Source organism: Notolepis coatsorum, assembly GCF_963971535.1.
Source record: "Notolepis coatsorum genome assembly, chromosome: 1".
Taxonomy (NCBI): Eukaryota; Metazoa; Chordata; class Actinopteri; order Aulopiformes; family Paralepididae; genus Notolepis; species Notolepis coatsorum.
Window position 1 is genome coordinate 153,584,618 of NC_140165.1, and position 17,595 is coordinate 153,602,212.

Below are 17,595 nucleotides of genomic sequence, written 5' to 3' on the forward strand. Positions count from 1 at the left end.
GTTATGATGAATTGAAAATGGGGGACCCTGATGTAAACAAGACGAAAGTCTTTCTCTGGTCTGCATCCCCTTAACAATTGTATGTATTGAGCTGTACTGTACTGTACCCATTCTGCAATCTGTTAATAAACTTTTCAATCAATCAATCAATCAATCAATCAATCACACCACAGACCACACTATGTCCAGGTTGCCATGTCAAACAGTTCTATATCATCCCAGTAATCTTCCCCATCATCCCGCAGCCCGCTCCACACCTTTCTCACACTGCACCTAATTTTACCTGATGCTGCAGCTCATCATCGGGCAAGCGAAGTCAACAATGTCTGACCACATCATCACTTTACATGTAAAAACTGATGTGGATTTAACCTTCTGTGTTTTCCTATTTTAATGCTAGTCCCAATGCAATAGCTCTTCTTTTTCCAAACCACGCTGTCACTATTTATAATCTAAATGTAAAACCAAATGTAATACAGTTATTACATTGAGAGCAGGTTGATTACAAATATCAACAATTTATCACGATTCCTTGTCAAATTCCGTGCGGTAGTTGTGATTCCAGTGCAGCAGATGGCAGCAGTAGCGAAGCTGCAACACAGTAGGTGTGGCTAAAAAGAAAAGAGACGGGAAAACAGAGGACATTATCACAAGCTAGCGGAGACGGCAGACGTTCTTTTTTTGTCCTGGTTGAACGACCACCATCAATAAATGTAGAAATTACGAAAGTGAGATGTCGAAGTAGTTTATTAGGTCGTCTAAAACGTTAGCTGTTTAGAAGCATAATCGTATTAACACATCTCTGAACCAGAAATCCACCGACGCTAACATTAGCTAGCTGGCTAGCTCACACACGCTAACACGACCTGATTTGACTGAGTCCATTTTATTTTATTAGCCACCGACGTCGCAATGGCCGATGTTGATAAACTCAATATAGATAGTATCATCCAGCGCCTTTTAGAAGGTAAGGACACGGTGAACACTTTTCTACATACTACCAACTTGTTTATCCGCATGCTGCATGCTATCGTAACCGGCTAACTAGCGTCAGTTGCTAAGCTAACGTTAACTAACTAAAGCGTATGTTTGTCAACATCTTGCTGACGAGCCATCTTAGCTAACGCTATTAACCGTTTAAAACCTATTCCGATTCTGGGGGGAGAATTTAAGCCATCCACTTTTACCATCAGTGACCCATCACACAGTCTCGTCTCTCTTTCCCTTACTCACTTAATTACAAACGAACTAACAACACAAATATGCCTCTGTGGGCCTATACACATGGTCACACACAACCTCAAAGTATTAACAGGGACTTGCATACCGAGATAGCTGGTGACACGGATAGCTCCGATGTTGTTACTAACCTCTTTAATTGTTTACTATTACAGTCAGAGGAGCAAAGCCAGGAAAGAATGTGCAACTGCAGGAGAATGAGATTCGTGGCTTATGCCTCAAGTCGAGGGAGATCTTTCTCAGTCAGCCCATTCTGCTGGAGCTGGAAGCCCCTCTCAAGATCTGTGGTAAGTTAGACTTGTGTGTGTGATTACTTTGCATAAGGAGGACAGTAGACTACAGAGACTATGTACAGAGTCGGGAACTGGTCCATTTAACAATTGGGAACGACCCGCCTGGAGGCACATCTATTCCAATCTTCTCAAAGTCCAAAGCCTTCTCTTCCCAAAAATAGTTGAGTTTTTAGTCCATAAATAACAAATAGTTTGTTTCCAGCTCAGCATTTTCGTGACCACACGCTTCTGATCAACTTGGCGCACGCGCACTGCGACAAAATAATGCCCTACATCTGGCAACTATGACAAAATAATGGCACTTGGGGTTGTTTCACTGATTTTGCCAATTGGAGGGCATTATTTTGTCACAGTGCAAGTTGTGTTGCAACACCAAGTTGATCACAAGTGTGTGGTGACGAAAACGCTGAGCTGGTGAACAAACAATTATGGACTAAAAACTCAAAACATTTTGGGAAGACGATGCTTCGATCTGTCCGTTGTGAGTTTTGCTGAAGATTGGAATAGAATGAGTGCCTCCAGGCGGCTCGCTTCTTAAGTGAACCAGTTACCAACTCTATACAGTCCCTGTAGCACAGAGTCGGGTTCACACGGCTAATGTATCAAGGACATAAACACCTGTTTCCCCATATAGCTCAGGGCCACTACCATTACTAAAGATGTAGGCTAGAGTAGTGGTTCTCAACCTTTTTGGTTCATGACCCCTAAGAACGGAGGGATGCCTGTTCGCAACCCACCCTACATAGTCAAGCATAGACAATGGTGAACTTTGATATATAATGTTTTTTTATTTCCACTTTCAGGCAATTTAGCTTGATTTAATGATTGGAGGAAGGCTGAGAACCACTGGGCTAGTAGACTATGTTATTATAGTTAACTAAAACTAGCTGTGAAAAAAAACATTTTAATTAACTGAAATAAAAAATGCACGAGGGGAAAAAACTAAAACTAGTTGAAAAATGTCTAGTCCAAAAGTATATTATTTATGTAATCGCATGCATAATGAGTCATAATAGGAAATATTCCTATGTCTACTCTGAAACATTTGTCCAAGAAGCCAGGTCTATTAACTCTTTGACTGCCAGCGACTTTCCCCATCTGTACTGGCTAGCGCCAGCATTATTGACAATTTTAGCGATGTTTGCAGACCCATCGTGTGTTCTGTATTATAGCTATGAAGACAATAGTATAGCTCATTTTACAGGCATTGTTCATAGTCCATTACTGACTAATCAGTTCATTTCTACACACTGTAGTTTGTTACACGCTAAACATCGCCCCTTTCCAAAATAATCCAGTCTTTTTCCATAGATAGCGAGATATGACACATTATATGCAATAAGCCCAAATCGTTCTGGTTGTTTGCCTGAAGCCCCAAATACTCCCAAATCAAAGGTATATACCATATACATATGTGCCTTCACAAAATCATCAAGGGGGGGGGGGGGGGGGTAGCCTTACCCCGAAAATGCGATTGTTACAAAAAGCTTGGTTTAGGTCCGGTATAATACGACACTGATCGTTACAGAAACATGTTTCACATTCGGTAAAATAGACATAGAATATACCTTACCTTAGCCAGAAGGTACTCCAAAAAGAATAATTCCAATGATCCCATCGCGATTACTCGTTTATATGTAATTACTCATGTATACGGGAAACTAGGTTTTGAGGCGAGAAGATCTCCTAGCGATTGCTCTGCAAGAGCTCCTCCCCCTCAGAGTGAGTCAGGACAGCAAGGGATCAGGACAGACACAGTCTAGTTCAGACAATCAGAGTTCAAAAGGTAGGCGATACTGCCACCTGGTGAGATTCAATGGTCATTGCAATTCCAACGTAAGCCGATGAATCAGGGACAGAGGGCTCCGGCTGACCGGATAGAACAGGGATCAAAGGAAAATATCAAAGGATCAAAACCTGAGAAATCTCGGGTTTTGGCACTCAACACATTGGCGAGATAACCCGACTTATCTCGGGTATGAGTATAATATCAGTGGTCCGGGATCATTCCTGGGAAGCGAGTAATAGGGCGCAACGTTAATCCTACTATAAGTGTTGGTGTTTCTTTTTTTTTAAACTTTATTTTTTAGCGTTTATCGCTTTTCTGGTCAAGCATGACCGACAGAAACAGGTTGAAATGGGATGTAGAGCAGGGGAAGACATTCTGAGAAATGAGGGCGGGTCCGGGAATCGAACTCGTGTCCCCCAGATCCGTGACGAGCACAGTTTTCCCCGACGCAGAAATAGCGCCGAGATATGCGGTGAGCTACGGGAGCTCCCCTGTGTGTTGGTGTTTCTTGCCTGGACACGCTACTATTTCCAAATCAAATGTATATAATAGGTATTATGTTTCATCATGAATGCATGAAGGGGGGGGGGTCGTTTCTGATGCTTTGATGGCATTCGTATTCAACACTAAAAATGCTGATCAGCTGGATCGGTATCAAAACATTGTTGGATCAAGCTGAAATTGATGTCAGATGGTCCTTACTAGGGATGCACGATAATTATCGGGCCGATAATTATCGGGCCGATATCAGCAATTATGACGTCATCCCGATAAACCCGATAACGTTATTAATAGCTCCGATAATATATAATAAATTTTTTGGTTAAAAGAAATCCGTTGTGGGTGGATTTGGATGAAGGGCGCTTGTTTTTATTATAGCCTCCTCCCGTTTTGCCAGTACTGTGGTATGACTGACAGCGTGTGGTTTAGGAACAGGGAGTTTTACACAAATCCAGCGCTCCCTTTCTTGGCTGTGACGTAGTCACGTTACATTCGGAGACAGACAGTCGATCTGCCAATTACGTCCCTCCGCTTGCACCCACCTCTTCTTCTTACCACCAATCAGAAGCTCTCGTTCGTTTATTTACCTCCGGATTGTCGGCCATTATTCTACTCGGAGCTATAACGTTAGCTGCTCCCCGCCAGCCACATTGACAAGTACCAGCGCTTATACATTACTGGCAAATGTCTTGTTGCACTTGTGGCAACGAGCGTTGTCAGCATCGACTTTAGTAAAATAGACCCAGACTTTTTTTGAGGAATTTAAACATCGCAAACTAATCTTGTTGGTCGTTTTCTATCTCTCCTCCCTCGGTCTCTCTCTGCCTGTGCGAGCCGGCTGTGCTCTTACACACACTCACTCACTCACACACACACACACACGCACACACGGGTGCTGTCGAGAGCAGAGCCGTCTGTACTCGGCAGCACCTGTGTGTGTGTGAGTGAGTGTGTGTGAGTGAGTGAGTGTGTGTAAGAGCACAGCCCGCTCGCGCAGGCAGAGAGAGACCGAGGGAGGAGAGATAGAAAACGGCCAACAAGATTAGTTTGCGATGTTTAAATTCCTCAAAAAAAAACTCCATAATTTCTCGAGTACCGATAGCAGTACCGATGACGTCGGAGCTTATAAATACTAAAAAAAAAATGATAAAAAAAAAATATATATATACATTTAAAAAAAATTATAATACAATAAATATCGGCTTGAGGAGCATAAAGTTATCGGTATCGGTGTCAAAAAATCAATATCGTGCATCCCTAGTCCTTACCTGTGGTCGGTGGTATTCCAAAAAGAATATTCCAATTGTCTGATTGCGATCCGGTCCCGGACATAATTTGGCACAATTTATGGATCGAGTGTGCCATGAGGCGGTCCGTGAGACCATGAGGCGGTCTGTGATGCCATGAGGCGGTCTGTGATGCCATGAGGCGGTCCGTGAGACCATGAGGCGTTCTGTGATGCCATGAGGTGGTCTTTGAGACCATGAGGCGGTCTGTGATGCCATGAGGCGGTCTGTGATGCCATGAGGCGGTCCGTGAGACCATGAGGCGTTCTGTGAGACCATGAGGCGGTCTGTGAGACCATGAGGCCGTCTGTGATGCCATGAGGCCGTCTGTGATGCCATGAGGCAGTCCGTGAGACCATGAGGCGGTCCGTGAGACCATGAGGCGGTCCGTGAGACCATGAGGCGGTCTGTGATGCCATGAGGCGGTCCGTGTGACCATGAGGTGGTCTGTGAGACCATGAGGCCGTCCGTGAGACCATGAGGCGGTCTGTGAGACCATGAGGCGGTCTGTGATGACATGAGGCGGTCCGTGAGACCATGAGGCGGTCCGTGATGCCATGAGGCGGTCCGTGAGACCATGAGGTGGTCTGTGAGACCATGAGGCGGTCTGTGAGACCATGAGGCGGTCTGTGATGCCATGAGGCGGTCCGTGAGACCATGGGGCGGTCTGTGATGCCATGAGGCGGTCCGTGAGACCATGAGGTGGTCTGTGAGACCATGAGGCGGTCTGTGAGACCATGAGGCGGTCTGTGATGCCATGAGGCGGTCCGTGAGACCATGAGGTGGTCCGTGATGCCATGAGGCGGTCTGTGATGCCATGTCGGTGGTCTGTTATGCCATGGGGCGGTCTGTTTGTTATGCCATGAGGTGGTCCGTGTGACCAGGAGGCGGTCTGTGATGCCATGAGGCGGTCCGTGAGACCATGAGGTGGTCTGTGAGACCATGAGGCGGTCTGTGATGCCATGAGGCGGTCTGTTTGTTATGCCATGAGGTAGGGGTGGACGGTATACGGTATAAACGGTATGAATTTGCTCTACGGTATGGATTTTGCCTATACCGTGTAACCGGTAGTGCAGCTCTAAAATAGCAATGACGTCATGTAACCACAGCGCAACTATTTCACTCGCATTTGCCCCTAAAAATAGATAGAATTAGTCATAGATAATAGATATGTGCGAACTGGAAAAAGTTATTTAGGAGGCTTCGCGCAGTGGGCGTGCCAGCCCCTCCCGCACGCATGTAAACACGGGTCTACTAGTAGTAGTGGGACGGGACGTCTCCCTGAGCTAACGTTAGCTTAGCTACCGTTACAAAATGACCCAGTCAACTATTCACTTTTAGTTTAATACATGATGAGGCATTGTCTAACCGAACGGTATCTAGTCGGCCAGCTACCGATAGCTCCTGACATCAACAAACGCTCCATCAAGTCTAGTAGAGAGTAGACGTGTATGATAGCTCCGTTAGCCGTTAGCTCACGTTAACACAAGTTAGTTCACCGTTCAAAACGAAATGTCCCATTGAACTAAATAATTCACTGAGGCGTTGTATTAACGTTATATATCCGGCTAGCAGTAGCTACAGATAGCTCCTGATATCAATGTCTTATAACACTGATTCGATGCGTATTCGAGCTGAGGGCTTGTGAATGTGATTTAACGTTATACCAATACTAGGGCCCAGCTGCAGCGCCGGTGAATCCTGGCCGTAGCTCGAGGCTACTCGAGTATAGGTCCAGCTGCAGCTCCGGAGAATCCTGGCCGTAGCTAGAGGCTACTAATGTACACACAGACAGTGGAGCTTGTTGCGTGGTGGCGATGTCTCGCAGATAATACAAGTACAAGTCTAATTATATAATATATATATTTTATATAAAAAAAAAAAAAAAATTATATAAAATTAAAAAAAATTTAATCAAAAACGATGATACCGTGATATATACCGTTACCGTCTATGCTTCAAATTATACCGTGATATAAATTTTAGACCATACCGTCCACCCCTACCATGAGGTGGTCCGTGTGACCAGGAGCCGGTCTGTGAGATCATGAGGCGGTCCATGTAACCATGACTATTAAATTCTGTGTTTATTCCATGTAAATATGTAATTGGAGTCTATACAGTGCTCAATCCAAATGGTCAAATATTTTATCTATCTTTTGAAAAAAGGTCAGACACACTGGCCCGCTGGGGAAGAAATTACATTGGGTAGTCCTTGTCGTATTGCCAGGGTTGTTGACCTAAAAAAAAAAAAGCCTTCAGTTTAAACTAGCCAATCACAAGTAATATCCTTTGATGTCATAACAAGGACACAAGCGTTAATCAATTAACTAGACTTATGCTGTCTGTGGCTGACGGCAAAGGATATATCCCTCGAAGCAGGGCTGGGCGATATGGCCTCTAATTAAATCACGATATTTTTTTGCTCTATCACGATACACAATATATATTGCGATATTTTGACATTTCCTCTAAAGCACTTACAATGCTTGATTTAACCCTTTGATGGATACAGTCACGCCAATATGATGATTATATAAACCTCTGTTGTCAAGCCTCGTCAATATACCCCCTCCCCCCCACTAAAGGAACTGGTGTCGTGGAGCGTTTCCAGGGTTAGCGGCTAACGTTAGTTAGTTAGCTTAGCTTAGTTAGCGGCTAACTTAGTTACCGCCTCTGTCTCTGGGTGTGTGTACGTGACGTAAATTGGACGAGTGTGTCTGTGTGAGGGAGAGAGGAAAGTGCTGCGCTAAAGTAAGTCATCTCAGCCGCGGCGGCTTAGAAACTGACGTGAGGTTTTGTGCAAAACATCACGATGTCCACGATATGTTTAAAAAGTGTATCGTTAATAAACTGTACCCGATATTTATTTAATATCGTCATATTGCCCACCCTTTAGGGGCTCTACAGTGCGACCATATTGCTCGCATTTGCCCCTAGAAATATGTGTGCGAACCGGAAAAATCAATTACTCGCACGGTGTGCAAGTGAAGATTACAGCCTCAGTCGTGCTTTTTTTCCCTCCGCTGATAAATCGTTAAACTACAAGTCCCACATTGCACTCAAGCCAACCGTCCAATCACAGTAGAGTGACGTGACTGGTTTCAAGGGAAATAAAGGAAAAGACCAATCGGAAGCTCTTATTTGCTTTTTTTCTTCCTGAAAGTCCGCCATTGCGATATGCGAGAGTTTTCCGAGAGAGTAACATTAAATTAATGTAACTTATTCTAGTCTTACCAATAGCAATAGATTTTTAGAACACCTAGATTTATCGATAGCAATAGTAATATAACGTTAATGCAACAAAACTAATGCCTTGCTTTGTTAATCATAACGTTGATGCAGTAGCGTATGTCGTTGTGTTGGCTGTAACGGAGAACAACATAACACTGTGCACAAATTAAAATTGCGATAATCGATTCTAACATTTTCAATGGATCGATGCATTGCGATGCATTGTTACACCCCTACACCAAAGTCACTGGCCCACTGTGTATGTGTGTATGCTAACTTGGCTAGCGTTATCAACAGCAGAGATGGTCTACCTGACACGCAAACTCATAAACAATGTTTCTGTACTGGAGGTGTACAGTATTTCAATAGGCAACCCTGAAAGGATTATTTTTCTAGAAGAGCAACACTAGCCAAAACATAGGCATTGTATGCATAAAAGGGGCTAAAGTTAAGTGACTGTTACTTTTGTAGCAGTAGTTTGATTTGATAGTTTATTTGATAGGGACAGCACATGTTAATGAACATAAAGTACAAAATACTAAATGTGAACATGCAGGGTTGTAGCAAGAGCTAATTTACACCAGGAGACAGCAAAACTCTTTCAATAAATAAATAGCCTGCTTAGGGTAAAAGCTTTGTGACAATCAATGATAAAAACAAGAAACAAGTTACATAAACTAAATCAGATTAAAAATGATCACAGTTCTGGTTTGCCTTAAAGGCCAACTTGCAGGTTGTATTTTTGTTCAATAAACAATGTGACTAGGTCAACGCTGACTTTCATGAAGAGGGGAAAAAAAATATCGAAATTGACCCAGTTTTAGCGTTTTTATCAAACATTTTGTCGACCAAACCACAAGCTCCACGCACATGCATATTTTAATCCATGGATCAATAACGTGCGTGTCATCTTAACACTTTCACTGCCCAAGCTTAATTCCTTTTTACCTCCTTGAATGCCCAGCACCACTTCAATCTTAACGTTAATATCGCCTAATCTATGTTTTAAATGATGGCTATGTGTCTAACCTGCCCGTCGCTTATCAAAGACTCATTTTCCAGTCAACATTGTCGTAGCAGATTGTTTTTTTATCGCTTCATTTCCGTTTTTCTAGCATTTTGAAAAGCACTAGTTTTCACGGAAAAAAGAAGACATTCCATGATAATCGCCCTTTACTGGAATATTCTAGAACGTTGTCATTTTTCGGCCCATTCACAAATCGCCTTCAAACAAACGCTAGATTATCGATAGTATACGTCAGGGGTCGGCAACCCTAGGCACGCGTGCCTGCATAGGCACGCGGGGGCATTTGCATAGGCACAGGGGGCAGCAGTATATATTAAAAAAAAAAAAAAAGTATATATATTTTTTTTTTTGCTCTGAAATATTATAGTGAAATATTTTGCACTGTTGTCGCATTTATCTTGTTGAAATCCTCCCACAGGTTCTTTTTACTACCACATATTTAATTGAGACCCTTTATTTGTTTATTATTTCAATTTAGCTGGAAATACATTGCTACATCATTCAGTAACATTTGCAGAGCCTTATAACAAAAACATTATTACGGTCACCATTGTGACCAGTGGGATTAATCAACAATTTTTATTATTTATTTTTCTATTTCATTGAACATTGCACATGTTAAAAGCCATTTTTCTTTACTCAAAATGTGAGTATTACCAAGTCAACATGTGTTCTTAAAACAATGACAATAAACATAGTTTTATTAGGTTGAAATAATGTGGTTGTGTACTTATTTTTCTGTTAATTTATTATGGATTGAAAACTGAAAACCCTAATGCACAGTAACTGAACTCAATATTTTTAAGTTCTGGTAACTTATTATTATTATTTTTTTTACAGTGTAGTCTTGCGATCAATCAAAACTTATTTACACGATATACCTCACATTCACCCTCCATTCACATCCTGGTGTTCTCCATTAGGCCTGTAGGTGGAGCTATGACAGCACTAATCTATGTTTTAAATTATGGCTATGTGTCTAATCTGCCCATCGCATTATCAAAGACTATTTTCCAGTCAGTGCTGTGAAGGCAGATTGTTTTTTTATCGCGTCGTTTCCGTTTCAGAGCAGTTAGAAAAGCCCCCGTTTTGATATAAAAAACAGCTCATTCTGGAGCATTCTATGAAAATCGTCTTTTAGTGGAATATTCCACAACGTTGATATTCGTCTGCCTTTTTATGAATCGTTTTCAAATAAACGCTAGATGATCAATATTATACGTGCACGCAAGCACATTACGGCCGTGCACTGATAATCGCTCCGTTGATTTCCTCACAGACTTTTACAGTGAAACCGAAAGAAGACATTTCACAAAACAGCTTATAACTTCATCAAACTTACTCTGATTATCCTACCACTGATAACATAGAGTCCTTACCTGACATCAGATGGTATCCAACTGGTATATTCCAATTCCTGATCACCATTCGAAAAAATCGATACGTGTATGGATCCAACGCGATACAGTAGAACTCCATGATCCGCGGGGCTCTGAGGCTCCAGAATGAACTCTGGTAACCCCGGCTGGATCAGTGAACTGGAAAATGTGGAGTACCGGATTTTTTTCCCCTTCATTTTCATTGAGTCCATTCCAAAATCACTTATGTCATCTGGGAGACGACAGGGGGCGCTTTTTTCCACAGTGATCGCCGGCGCCCCTCGGCTATACTCGGGTAGGCTCGGGTGATGCAATAATTTTTCAGATCGCAAAAAAAAAATCAGAGAAATCTCGTGAGTGGCATTCTACGTCACTATTAAAAACCAGAGAAATCTCGTGAGTGGCACTCAAAGTGTTAATAATAACAATAACAATAATGATGTAATAATGTAAAGATTATCATTAAAAATACCTGATTATCAGAAAAAAAAATTACGATGCATGTAATATTGTTGAGGCACACTAGTTACAACTATATTTCAAACAGGCACTCCATGTCAAAAAGGTTGCTGACCCCTGGTATACGTGCATGCACGCTCTGGCCGCAAGCTGAAAATCGATTCTCCTATTTCCTGACCGCTCGCACAGTCAATCAGCCATATCACATAAAAGCTTATATCTCCGTGAAAACAGGTCTGATTATCCTAAGACTGGTAAAATAGATTCCTTACCTGAGATCAGATGGTATCCAAAAAGATTATTCCAATTCCTGATCGCCATTCTAAAAATCTATCCTTTTATTGATCCAATGCAACATACTGTAAACACATATTCCACGCATTCCTGAGGCTCCACAATGACTGGGATCATCTCCGGTTACATGCGTGAGAAGTAAAATGTGGATTCCGGAGTTTTTTTTTCTCATCCATTTTCATTGAGTCCATTCCAAAAGGGTGCATTACCATCTGGGAGACGATAGGGGGCGCTTTTTTCACATCTGAGCTCCTGGTGGGGCTGGTTTCCCAACGGTAGACTCGGTTGATGAAATATGAATTCAGATCACTAATAAAAAAAAATCCGCTAATTGTCATGGTGGGCATTCAAGGGGCGGACTGCTAACACTTGCTATGTCGTCCGTGGCATCCAAAGTGTTAAGGGGATGCAGACCAGAGAGACTTTCGTCTTGTTTACATCAGGGTCCCCCATTTTCAATTCATAGTGACATTTATGACATACACAACATACATGACATCATGACATTTATGGCATAGGGAGGGACATACATGACATACAGGTATATAGTACTGTACTGTTACATTTGTGACATATACGATATGCAAATATACAGTACTGTTACCCAGAGATCCTAACAGAAAATATATACATATGATGGGGAGGAGACTGTACATTAGGAGGGGGGTTGGACATTTACGGTGCCCAGTTTCTAATTGCAGCCTCCCATAGGTGCTCTTTAAGAGCGGTTTTGAATGTGGGCAGGGGTAAAGTGGGTTTTAGGAGTGAGGTTAAGCAGTAGTCTGACCAGTTTGTTTTGTGATGTTTGTAATCTTGTTTTTAGGGCCTTTGAGGTGCTTTGGTACCATGAGGTGCAAGCATAGTCATAGTACCCTTGAATGAGTGCTCCTGTTAGTCTTCAGGGTATTCTTGTTTACCAGAGAGGAGATCCGGCACAAGAATCTTGTTTGTTGGTTGACTTTTTTGATACCCTGGGGAGGGTGGTAATAGTTATGTGTTCTGACAGGTATCATTTCTATGGTGATAGTCATGTGTTCTTACAGGTATCAGTCCTATGGTAGTATGTGTTCTGACGGAAATGTGGCTGTTGCACTTGCTGCTTGGCCCCTGGTATATTTTGTATAGCTTTATTTGCTATTTATGTTTGGTCACCCCTTTGTTGATATTCATCCAATCCAGTTACTCCTTTAAGTTCAAGATTAAGTTTCCAATTTATGTTTTAATAAACATCTTTGGACCAATGTGTCCCTAAACTTAAACTAATTGGTGTCGTTGCATGATTTTTGCCATTTTGTTATTGTGAAATTGGTATTAAATTTAATTCTGAGTGGCATTAAAAAGCCTTAAATCTGACTGGGCTAAACCTGCAGATACCCTGAGTTTAAGATGGGTCTTGAACATGGAGTATGTGGGGGCACTCTCTAATCACAACTGGTAGGCTATTCCAGTAGTTACCACCTTTAACAGAGAACACAGTTTTAGCAAAGGTAGTTTACCGAAAAGGCACCTTACAGTCCCCTCTACTGATGGCCCTGGTGGTAATGCCAGTGTTTCCTTTTTGTTTAATGTCACTGCCTTTTTTATTAGGCCTAGTTGTTGGCTACAACTTTGCCACAGTAGGCATTAATCACTTAATAGTTCAAATGTCTGTGTCCCATTCCCGTTTGCACACGCAGATACACACGCACGCACACAGTGGGCCAGTGACTTTGGTGGTATGTGCTATTGCACAGATGTGTGTCAAGTAACTGTTACTTGAAATATTTTCACTGTGCTCCTAAATATTTTTGTGTGCTCCTAAATTTGTTCATTTAGGAGCACATGTGCTCCTTGGGAAAAAGGTTCGCGTAGAGCCCTGCCCTACCTCGAAGTGCTCCCCCAATCCCCAGGAACGGGGCATCTTTGAACAGGCAGAAAATCCAATATGACTTCATAGGTCAGGAGATAAGCTCATTTGAAAATGTAAAGTTTGGCCTAACAGTGGCGCTAGAAGAAAGGTCACCGGATCACCAAAATCAACAGGGTTTTTCCTCTAGGGGTCATGCATGTTCACAGCAAATTTGAAATTATTTGAATAAAACTATTGTTTGCAGGGATATACTTGGGATATAAAAAGTGATATGTCCTTTTGGAGCCAGGAACAGTACCTACCTACAGACATATTTCACGGATTCAAGGAACTCAAATAAAATCGTTGAAAATATACAAAATAAGGAATATTTTTAAGATATGACCAAGACATGTATACGATTATCTTTTCTGCTACTGATGCTGCTTTGTCATACCATGCCTCCTGTAGGTGACATTCATGGGCAATACTATGACCTGCTGAGGCTGTTTGAGTACGGGGGCTTTCCCCCGGAGAGCAACTACCTATTTCTGGGAGACTATGTGGACCGAGGGAAGCAGTCTTTGGAGACCATCTGCCTGCTGTTGGCCTACAAAATCAAATACCCAGAGAACTTCTTCCTGCTGAGAGGAAACCATGAGTGCGCCTCAATCAACAGAATATATGGCTTTTATGATGAGTGTGAGTAATGTAATACAATACTGATTGTTTCTGCTGGTCAAACTAATTATTGGCTAATCTTCGCTGATCTTTTGTCCATCTCGTACATTTCTCTCAGCTAGTGTAATTTTACATGAATTGCATGTAAGATGGTTTCTATTGTGTTTTTATGGTCTAGGTAAAAGAAGGTACAACATCAAGCTTTGGAAAACATTCACAGACTGTTTTAACTGCCTGCCTATTGCCGCCATTGTTGATGAGAAGATCTTTTGCTGCCACGGAGGTGAGTTTATGTTTATGCCTTTTTGAAGTGAAATAGTATTATTTTGAGAATCTTCTTAGTCCATTGGTCAGTAAAACTGTAGAAATTGTTCAAAGTCCCTCACTTTCGCTGACGTCAAACACCACCCTAGTTTGACCTTGAGTAATGCTATCTTCGCAGTTCATGGCTGATTGTGTCCTCGTTCAAATGTTATAGGCGTTGACCTCAGTGTCTGCGTGTTTATTTATACTGCAACAATGTCCTTTTAGGGCTGTCACCAGACCTCCAGTCCATGGAACAGATCAGACGCGTGATGCGCCCCACCGACGTCCCTGACCAAGGCCTGCTGTGTGACCTCCTTTGGTCCGATCCGGACAAGGATGTTCTGGGCTGGGGGGAGAACGACAGAGGTGTATCTTTTACCTTTGGCTCAGAGGTCGTGGCCAAGTTCTTGCACAAGCATGATCTGGATCTGATCTGCCGCGCACATCAGGTGATCACACGCTCTCGCTGGTACATTAGAACCTGACTGGTCAAATTTTTTGCCAGTGTTTACAAACATTACACATGTATGAAATGTGTGTTTACATTTCAAATTCAGGTTCGGTTGACACATACATCTGTCCTTGTTATGTTTTCAGTGGTGGGGTTTAGTTGACACATACATCTGTCCTTGTTATGTTTTCAGTGGTGGGGTTTAGTTGACACATACATCTGTCCTTGTTATGTTTTCAGTGGTGGGGTTTAGTTGACGCATACATCTGTCCTTGTTATGTTTTCAGTGGTGGGGTTTAGTTGACGCATACATCTGTCCTTGTTATGTTTTCAGTGGTGGGGTTTAGTTGGCACATACGTCTGTCCTTATGTTTTCAGTGGTGGGGTTTAGTTGGCACATACGTCTGTCCTTTTTCAGTGGTAGGGTTATCCGTATTACATTTACATTACAGCTTGCACCTTTAATACATTGATATATTTTTAAACACCTTATTCTTTGTTTATATTTCCATATTCTTGCTCTCTTTTCCAGGTTGTTGAGGATGGCTACGAGTTTTTTGCAAAGAGGCAGCTTGTGACCTTGTTCTCTGCACCAAACTATTGTGGGGAGTTTGACAACGCTGGTGCCATGATGAGTGTGGATGAGACTCTGATGTGCTCCTTTCAGGTGAGACCTGTTTGTGTTTGTGAATGGATACTACAGTTGGGTGAGGACTGTACAGTGTTTTACTGTAGAATTGTTTGATTGTGGAATCAGGAACTTCATACTACCACTGTCGGAATACATTTTTCGAATGTAGTTTTTTTGGAACTGGATGGATAGTTTTGGTCCTGTTAAGGGTCTAAATGTTTTTGTGTTTTTGGGTGAGCTTCCCCTATGTGACATGACCTATGTGGGCTAGTGCCACTTATTGTTCTTTTGGCAATAATGGAGTAGATGCATAAAGATGTTGGCCTGTTGTTGCATCGTCACAATGTAATCTACGTGCATCTTTGGGTTCTTGAAAAGCATTATATTTATTATTATTATCTAAATTTGCTCAAATATTATTCTGGGTGTGTGGTATAAAGAAGAATGGGCTGGGAGGACTGAATGTAAATAAAAACAGGAGGCTGACATCTCTATACACCTGGTCCATTGGCCCGGATAAATCAGGAAGCTGACATTTATCTATTCACCTGGTCCATTGGCCCGGTTAAATCAGGAGGCTGACATCTATCTCTATACATCTGGTCCATTGGTTCCTTTAGTCTTATAATGTTTTATAGTGTCCATCGTTGTCTTGCAAATACTATGAAATTGACACGGAAATAGTGCTTCTAAAGGTCACTGTAGATACAGTAGAACCAGTAGTATAATAATACATTTACAGCCCTTTGGTTTATCATGTCTGCTTTTTGTCACACCAATGGCCATCTCTTTACACTTTCCATCTCTTTATTTATTCCACTTGGTAGATTTTAAAACCAGCTGAGAAGAAGAAGCCAAACGGCAGCCGTCCTGTGACTCCTCCTCGCAACATGGTCACTAAGCAAGCCAAGAAGTGAGGTGGCCAGTGTGTCCGGGGCGTCCCACTCCCTCCCCAGCTTTTGTCTCTTGCATTTGAAGGGTCGGTTTTATCCTTCATGCTGCCAACACGGAAAAGAATATCCACTCCTACCCGACGAGAGCAAAGTATTTAGTTGTTTTTGTCCACAAGGGTAATTGATATGTCACCATGACAACCTCAGGTGTTTTGCACTCCCATTTTGCAACTAGTCTTTTGCCACATATGACTGTTCAATCAGGAACAATGTAACAATATGGCTAATTATGCACAGGAATGCCTTGTTTGAAGCTGTGCACAATTATTTCCAATTTCTTTTATGTTTTATCCATTTCAGTCATCACCGTTTTCTCACCGTCAATAATAAATATTAATGGCTATGAAACAAGTTTGGAAAATATCACACAAACACCTGTTTATTTCTGTAAAAAAATATTTGATCATAGGACATTGACTTCGCACTGCATCATCACATTTTTAAAACAAAGTCTTGTGCTAAATTAAATGAATATGGAAAGCATTCTTGTAATGTCTAAAAATCTTTCTAATAAACTTTTAGTGTATTTTAGGGGGAAATTGGTATTTGATTTTCATTTATGTTTATAATACTATTCCATTACAGCTACGGGGGAACCATTTAAATTGTGTAAGGGTAATTAGCAACATCCACTAGAGGGTGCCAAATCCAGTAAGCTTCGTAACACTTATAATGTTTTATAGTGTCCATCGTTGTCTTGCAAATACTATGAAATTGACACGGAAATAGTGCTTCTAAAGGTCACTGTAGATACAGTAGAACCAGTAGTATAATAATACATTTACAGCCCTTTGGTTTATCATGTCTGCTTTTTGTCACACCAATGGCCATCTCTTTACACTTTCCACGGCGGCACGGTGGTGTAGTGGTTAACACTGTCGCCTCACAGCAAGAAGGTCCAGGGTTCGAATCCCGCTTGGGGACCAGGTTTCCATGATGCCAGTTACCCAGGTGGGGTATCTCCCAGGCCTTTCTGTGTGGAGTTTGCATGTTCTCCCCGTGCTCGCAAGGGTTTCCCCCCCGATAAGATAAACCCAATGGAAAAACATGCACAACAACAAGATCGCTAACGCTGTGGCGTCCTTGACGAAGACGGACAGGAGCACTTGGATTGGTCCCCTGGCGCGGCTCACATTGACGCCTGTCTGCTCCCGGCTGCCATTGGGGGGGAAGGACGACGGGATGGGTTAATCGCAGATACGAATTGCATGCATGCATCGCATGTGTGCCAATTGATGACCCCG

The 17,595-nt window shown here is 42.2% G+C and overlaps 1 protein-coding gene across 1 annotated transcript; it reads left to right on the top strand.

Annotated features, from left to right (window-relative positions):
- Window positions 1–629: 629 nt before the first annotated feature.
- On the top strand, window positions 630–16,834 carry ppp1cc (protein phosphatase 1, catalytic subunit, gamma isozyme). Its single transcript, XM_084316369.1, has 7 exons — window positions 630–967; window positions 1,395–1,526; window positions 13,801–14,031; window positions 14,189–14,293; window positions 14,542–14,765; window positions 15,300–15,434; window positions 16,226–16,834. Exons 1-7 carry the CDS (start codon window positions 913–915, stop codon window positions 16,313–16,315), a joined length of 972 nt encoding a protein of 323 aa, XP_084172495.1. The 5' UTR covers window positions 630–912; the 3' UTR covers window positions 16,316–16,834.
- The last annotated feature ends 761 nt before the right edge of the window (window positions 16,835–17,595 follow it).

Bases quoted from the DNA above. Each gene is read 5' to 3' on its own strand.
- ppp1cc (XM_084316369.1), top strand. From the start codon at position 913: ATGGCCGATGTTGATAAACTCAATATAGATAGTATCATCCAGCGCCTT. The intron at 1,527-13,800 runs GTAAGTTAGACT...TGCCTCCTGTAG, and splicing joins AGCCCCTCTCAAGATCTGTG to GTGACATTCATGGGCAATAC. The intron at 14,032-14,188 runs GTGAGTAATGTA...TTTATGGTCTAG, and splicing joins ATATGGCTTTTATGATGAGT to GTAAAAGAAGGTACAACATC.